This window comes from Sinocyclocheilus anshuiensis, unplaced genomic scaffold (genome assembly GCF_001515605.1).
Source record: "Sinocyclocheilus anshuiensis isolate Anshui unplaced genomic scaffold, SAMN03320099.WGS_v1.1 scaffold860, whole genome shotgun sequence".
In the NCBI taxonomy this organism is placed as follows: domain Eukaryota; kingdom Metazoa; phylum Chordata; class Actinopteri; order Cypriniformes; family Cyprinidae; genus Sinocyclocheilus; species Sinocyclocheilus anshuiensis.
Genome location: NW_015548288.1, coordinates 1,364,325 through 1,371,874, shown reverse-complemented (window position 1 = coordinate 1,371,874; position 7,550 = coordinate 1,364,325). Strand labels below are relative to the sequence as shown.

Below are 7,550 nucleotides of genomic sequence, written 5' to 3'. Positions count from 1 at the left end.
AGTGTGTGTGACTGCAGAGACTTCACCACAGGCCGTTATTGTGACCTTTTTGAAGATGGTTACTATGGCAATGCACTGACTGGCAGCCCAATCGACTGCACACCTTGTCCTTGTCCAGATCGCACCACCTGTGCACAGGTGCTAGAGACGGGGGACGTGGTTTGTACCAGCTGTCCGGCAGGCCAAAGGGGTTAGTTGCAGTCAGTTTATGTGCTATTTACATATTCTGACACACAAATGCTCAGTTCAGCATTAATATGCAAATAGATTAGTAGTTAAAATACATTATGCACTCACTGTAAATAAGTGTACATTTAGCAGATGCCTGTATCCAAAGCACAAACACAAAGAGTGATAATAAATAGAAAGTAGATTGTGTTAATCGATTTTAATGGATTCCAAGGTGTATGGTGTGAATTATGTGAAGATGGTTTCTATGGCAACCCTCTGGGCTGGGGAGGCAAAGTGCAGCCGTGTGTGAGGTGCGAGTGTAATGGGAACGTGGATCCAAATGCAGTGGGTGTGTGCGATCACATTACTGGACGCTGTCTGAAATGCCTGGGACATACGACTGGGGACCATTGTGAAAAATGCAGATCAGGTTACTACGGCAACGCTTTGGCCAATGAACTCAATCCAGAGCGAAAGTGCAAACGTGAGTATCCTTTAAAGCATGAATGTGGCACAAAACGAACACATTTTATTGTTGATTTAAGGGGAAAAATGGTATGTATTCCCCTTTTGCTTACTTTATCCCCATAAGGGCAGTACATTTTTAAATCACCTACACTGTGGAAACCAGCCAAAAGAAAATGGCTTAATAAATATGCTGCAATATAAAAACGTAAATGCAAATGAGTAAGTGACAGAAAATATAATTAGCTCAGTAGGAAAAAACAATAGAAGTCAATGGAAAGTCATTGGTGTTTTGAGACTTCAAAACTTAGATTAAATTGTTTTTGAGATGCTCAGCAACATTGAGCATTGTATCCTTGTTCAAGATCTTGCTTTGTTGCACGCCTCATTAGAATGTAGACATTAAAAAAACATTTTGTGCATGAGCTTTACATCATGTGGATGAGAAGATTTTTTGTGAAATTCTTTGTGAGTCAGGAAACTTAAAAAAAAAAATTGTTGGCCTAACATTCTGGGTATTTTTACATTGTTAAGTTGCCGGTTTCTGTTTCTCAGCTTGTGCCTGTAACGTGGCTGGGACATCAGGGTCACTGAATGACTGCCACCCGGATACAGGAAAATGTGTTTGCCTGAGTCATGTAACAGGAAGAGACTGTGGACAGTGCGAAACTGGTTACTTCAACCTGCAGCCAGGCTTGGGCTGTGAGATGTAATTTTTGCGATCTATCTGTCAGTCTATCAGCCTATAAACTAAACTGTATGAATTCTATACTCTCTTCTTCAATTCTATAGGTGCAACTGCAATCCCATTGGCTCCTCCTCTTCAGCATGTCATCCAATCACAGGACAGTGCATGTGTCGAACAGGTGTAGAGCGGCTGTCATGTGACACTTGTCGAATGGGATTCTTTGGTTTCTCCTCTAGACGCTGCAGAGGTATTGAAATCAATAATCAGAACCAGGCACTGAACATAAGTCAGATTTTACCTGAAACTCAGATTGATTTACATCATTTAAAATGGTCTCATATTTAAATTTGACTTATTTTAGATTTATTTTACTTATGCAACTTATTTTTATAGTTTTTTAATTATTAACTAATTTAAATAAAACTAACTTTAATTGAACTATTTTATATTTTAAAATAGTTGAATTTACTATTTAATAATCAGTTTTCAGTAGTCAGCTGTCAATGTTACTCTGCTAACCAATGTATTTTACTGTGAATTCAGCTAAATAAACGTACATAACTATAACACTTTGTTTTAATTCCTGGGTGTTTTGTTACAGTTGATTTTTTTTTTAATGTATACATTTTAGTACGTATTTTAAAATTTCATACATAATTTTGTCCATTGTGTCTTTCAAATACCTATTTCAAGTGTTGGAGAGTCATTGTTTCTCTTTGTCAATCTCCCACCTATAGCATGTAATTGTGACCCCATGGGCTCGACCTTGATGCAGTGCCATGACAATGGGACATGTTCTTGTCGACATGGGTTTGTTGGATATAAGTGTGATAAGTGTGAACTGAACCACTACCAGAACCGCCTGACCCACCAATGTGAGGAGTGCCCTGTGTGCTACAGTCTCATCAGAGACCAGGTGGGCCTTCCTCAGTGCACGAGTGAGAGAGAGAGAGAGATCATGATGAAGCATGAGAATCTTTTGATGTTATGATTGCTCAGCAAATTAAAAGGTTCACAATTAATTTATCTCCTCACCCACTCACTAAAGGCTGGAATACACTACAAAACTTTTAAAAACTGAACAGATCTTAAAAAACTGGCCATCATACACTAAACGGCTGAGGATCATACACTACCAGACTTCAAAGTTGTTCTGATCACAACAAATTCACGCAGAAACATGCGCCTTGTTGCTAGGAGAGGCTTGACAAATGAAAACAATATGTGTTCTAAAATCGGCTGAAAATATCAAACATGTTTGATCTCCTCCGAGTGAATGGAATCAAAGTCTGAAGCTAAAAAAATCGGAGTCTGTGACCATCATACACTATGCGATTTTCTATGAAATCTGTCAGCTCAAATCTGCAACCTGGCTCTGACTTTCAGCAGCTATAGTGTCAATACAGTAAATTGACGGAAAATCTGGGCACATATTATGTAGTGTATTCCAGCCTTAAGTTCATTTTCTCAGTTGTTGTAGGTTTCCCAGATCTACATCTTCCTGGTTTTTCATAATGAGCATGAATGGGTGGTGATGCAAGGCTGGTTTTAGCTCTGCCCTTTAAATGATAATGCAAAGCTCAGTGGGGTTCAAGCTAATAAGTTGTGATGAATAGTTTTAATAATTATTAAATCTACGTCTACTGCTGTAATTGAGTGCTGTGATTTTTCTGTTTGTAAATATGACTACATTTACACATTGTCTCTACATTTTCTCCCACATGTTTTGTTAATTTTTTTTTTTTTCACATTGTTATGTGTACAGGCCAATAAACTGAAAGCCAGACTGAAAGAGTTGGAGACGCTGCTCAGCAGCTATGACTGCAATAGATACAGTCGGCATTATCGTGTGTGCCAGCAGCAGCATAACAGCCTGGACAATCACATACAGAAGGACCAGGTTGAAGACTATCTGCCCAATGCCCTGGAGGACCTCCTAGCTATTCAAGGTAAAAAAAAAAAAACTTAACCTCCATAGTCCTAAGACTGAATTCACAAACAAGTATGTTTAGTAAGCACATATTAAATGGCAACGTACCATAATTCTATTTCTCTGAGGGGTGACTATCTAATATTATACAATCATATACAATTTTACAATACATTTAATAGTACAATAAATAATACTATAGTATATAATATTAAATATTCAGTATACTGGCACAGTCTGATATATGCAGGAAGTACAATACATTTACTATGTCTAATACATGCAAGGCAGTTTTATTAGATAAAATGTTGTTGTTTGCATATTGTTGTAATTATGTTAACATGCAGTGTGTGCAGTATGGACACTGTCATAAAAAATATTAATCCAAATCTCCAGTTTTCACTTGAAAGTGTTCTATGAAAAATACATGTCCAACATTTTTAAATCTAACATTTGATTGCAACATATTTCTAAATATGTCAAGCTACTACTAAATATTGTAGAAACTTAATTTTCTGTAAAGTTGCTTTGCAACGATTTGTATTGTGAAAGCGCTATACAAATAAACTTGAATTGAATTGAATATTTCCTATCAGTAACATACTACTGACCAACAAATGACCAATCAGTTAAAAGTATCAGAAACTTTTTAACATTTACGTTACGAAAAAAATCAGTTTCAATTAAATGCTGTTCTTTTGAACTTTCAATTCATCAAAGAATCCTGAAAAAGAGTTTCCACAAAAATATTAAGCAGCTGTTTTCAACATTGATGATAATAATAAGAAGAAATGGTTCTTGGGCACCAAATCAGCATATTAGAATGATTTCTGAAGGATCATGTGACAGAATTGCTAAAAATTCAGCTTTGTAGTAATATTTCACAGTATTACTTTAGCCTTGGTGAGCATTAAACTCTTATTTCAAAAAACTTTTGAAGGCTATTGTATGCTAAGAAAATGTATGCTTTGTTGCTTCTGCCAGTGACAGTCGTTTTGTTGGAAACTCACTACTGATGCAATACTAATGTTCCTCCTTTGATGCAGAGGCTCGTGAGGCCTTCATTAAGCAGTTCTCACAGCTGGAAGCATCTGCCCAGACCTTACAGCTACAGCTGCGTAGCATTGCAACAGCGTTGAACTGCAACTTAACAGACAATGGAGAAGATACAGAGGAAGGAAAGACTCTCAAGGGTGAAAATGAGTGTCAAGAGCTTGTTGACACTATATCCTCTGCTCTGAATATGCAAGACCAGCTTCAGAAGTTGACTCTTGAACTTAACAGCATGGTGAGTCTGCACAGATCAATTAAATGAATGTCTAATCCATCTGGCCAGAGAACGTGTCTTAATAAAGGGGTCCTATTATGCTCTTTTACAAAGTATTGATTTTGTTTTGGGGGTGTACTAGAACAGGCTCTCATACTAGGTTGTTCGAAAAAACACATTATTTTTCACATATTTTACATTATTACAACACCTCTCTCCCCAGTCTGGCATGAACGGCTCGAATAGTTCCTGCATCAAATGAAGGTCCGCCTTCTGAAATACGAAATGTGCTGTGATTGGTTAGCTGGGCCAGTGTGTGTTGTGATTGGTTAGCTGGGCCAGTGCGTGTTGTGATTGGCAGCACTCGGCGCCTGGTCGAGAAATGTCATGCCCCTTACCATAGCCGCCTGTGAGCTTCAGTGTAAATGCGTAAATAAACCCGGATGATTGTAACCACTCTAAGTTAGTCTGCCTTGGGAAAGCTAGCGTGTCTCCGACATAGTGATAACACTCGTTGCCTTCTCTAGTGCAGCTCAACCAGGTCTCGTCTCAATCGTCAAATATGCGTTGTAGTCCAAACGAGTCGTTCGTTGTAGTTTTTGAAAAGCGATTTCTGTTAAATAAAATATCTCCTTTTGAAGTGGACTTTGAGCTTTGTAACTTTGCAGATCTTTTTTATGCTCAAACAGCAACATTACAGACTTACTAAAGTTGAAAAAGTGAAAAAGCATAATAGGACCCCTTTAATGAAGGCTTTTGTGTCTCTCTGCTTCTCTTCAAACATCTTATTCTCAGGTCATGCTAACTGTAATCCCTAAAGAACCAAACAAATGGAACGCTATAGTGAATGAATCTGAAGTGCTAGTGAAAAGGTTAGCAGAAATATTTCAATGTCCGTTTGAGTTTTTGATGTGACTTCCATACATGGTTTATAATGTTTTCTTTTAACAGTCACATATTGAGCAGATAGCATCAATGTCCGTTTGAGTTTTTGATGTGACTTCCATACATGGTTTATAATGTTTTCTTTTAACAGTCACACAGACATGGCCGCTCATATTGAGCAGATAGCAGAAGATGCCTTTAAAATGGCTAACGGAACCTATTCACAGCTGATAACTTTACTAGAAGACAACTCCACAGAGTCTTATGTGCAGGATCTCACAGAGAAGTGAGTCATTATGTTTGTGTCTGTATTCAAGCACATTTTGCGGTTCTTCAGGTATTGGTCCTTAATAATTAATTTTAAATGTCACAGTCTTATCTATTTTTGTCTCAAAGTCTGGCGGAGATGCAGCAGTTGAAAGAGAATCTGACTCTTGATGTTAATGAGACTTTAGTGACACACCTGTCACTTCAGAGGCACAACTCTGAGATAGCCACCATTTTAGAGAACATCACCGCTTCACTATCAGAACTACGCAGAACGGATGGCAATTTCAGCCTCGCAGCGCAGGAATCCAACATAACGGCTTTCTCACAGATGCTTAATCAAACAAACATCACAGCAACCCAGGATCCTGAAATCACTGAGGTTTGTTCATGCATTGTGGATGGATGCATATATGTCTAGAGTTGATTTACAGAAAATTATCAATTAGTTTATAGTTAAAATCAGTATGCTTAGTTGTCATCAGTTGACACATACCACAACATGACAAACATAAATGATCAATATCATAATCAATATCATAAATATGTTTTGTAAGCAAAGTAAGTGCTATATACTAAGTGAACTGTGCATGTCTAATTGAACTGTCATACTTTTAATGCTAATAGGTGTTAGAAAGTTCTTTCATGGATGTTTTTAAAAGTTCTCATATGGAAAATTTGTAGGATTTTTAACAAATATCAAATTGAAAGATCTTTAGCCTTAATATTCTTTTTGTTGTAATCTGTAAGAAGCTTATTTGTCAGTTGCCTCTTTTTTTGTAAAATACTTTGACCTTGAAATTAACTAATGATGCTGATATGGCAATAAATATCCATCCATTTTCCATACCACTTAATCCTCTGCTGGAGCCTATCCCAGCGTCTCGGACCATAGGCAATAAAAATATTAATAAAAATAGAAAAAAAAAATTTAAATACATAAAAAGTGTGCTCTGAGTCTGGAGGTCATCGAAAGAATATATTCTGAACGAAAGTCATCTGTATTTCAGAGCGAGGACCTGATGAACAGGACAACTGAGTTGGACATTTCTGTCCAGTCCAAAGAGCATTTGATAAATAAGACCAGAGAAGAAATACAGCCCCATGTGGACAGTGCTGAAAAACACCTGAAAACTGTTCAAGAGCTCAAGCAGGTAAAGCCTGACCACAATAAGAAAGAAGCGCACAAAGAAATATAAAAAAAGTCTTACTAATTAGAGGTCTAGCATTTCTTTCATCCTGTGAATTTTAGCACCTCCTGCCAGTCACTCTGGTGGGAAATGTTACAGCATGAGAGAAAAAAAAAAACAGGGATGTGTTCTCAGCTCAAAGCAAATCCAAATGTGACAATTCCCTGCCAAAGGACAGTGTAATGAGATGCATCTTTTGTCTTTTTATCTGAAGTTGACGGCTGTGGCTGAGGGATTTAAGGTGTCAGCCGTCTCCTCTGTGGTGACAAGGAAAGAGGTTGAGGCGGAGATCCTGTCTCTGCAGAAGGGTCTGGAAGGTAACCGTTTCTGTATTTATACTTCTTTCATATTTTCACTGTACATAGAATCCTTTTTCAAATTATGACATAGCTGAGCAATAAATGAGGTAAATATGTAAGTAAATCTGTCCTAGTTACACCTTGAATTTTTTAAGCTGTATAATGTTAAAGGCCATAATGCCAGTTGAGTTAAATTAGGTTAAAATTAAGCATTTACAATAAAAAGAGAGTAGAACGGCATACTCTAACAATATAAATCTTTGCTATCACTTCTTAACAATTTAATACAGCTTTGCTGAATAAAAGTTTTATTTCTTTCAAAAAAAAAAGAAAGAATAAAAATTTACTAACCCCAAACTTTTGAACTGTAGTGTATATTGTTAGAAAA

The 7,550-nt window shown here is 37.1% G+C and overlaps 1 protein-coding gene across 1 annotated transcript in view; it reads left to right on the top strand.

Annotated features, from left to right (window-relative positions):
- LOC107655894 (laminin subunit gamma-3-like) overlaps nucleotides 1–7,550 on the top strand; it is a 24,303-nt gene that overhangs the window by 15,421 nt on the left and 1,332 nt on the right. Inside the window, exons 2-13 of the mRNA XM_016443506.1 lie at nucleotides 3–190; nucleotides 404–655; nucleotides 1,192–1,345; nucleotides 1,429–1,571; nucleotides 2,062–2,240; nucleotides 3,090–3,273; nucleotides 4,301–4,542; nucleotides 5,317–5,393; nucleotides 5,558–5,692; nucleotides 5,803–6,055; nucleotides 6,684–6,827; nucleotides 7,078–7,180. Coding sequence (XP_016298992.1) covers nucleotides 3–190; nucleotides 404–655; nucleotides 1,192–1,345; nucleotides 1,429–1,571; nucleotides 2,062–2,240; nucleotides 3,090–3,273; nucleotides 4,301–4,542; nucleotides 5,317–5,393; nucleotides 5,558–5,692; nucleotides 5,803–6,055; nucleotides 6,684–6,827; nucleotides 7,078–7,180 — 2,054 coding nt within the window. The remainder of the gene's footprint in view (nucleotides 1–2; nucleotides 191–403; nucleotides 656–1,191; nucleotides 1,346–1,428; nucleotides 1,572–2,061; nucleotides 2,241–3,089; nucleotides 3,274–4,300; nucleotides 4,543–5,316; nucleotides 5,394–5,557; nucleotides 5,693–5,802; nucleotides 6,056–6,683; nucleotides 6,828–7,077; nucleotides 7,181–7,550) is intronic.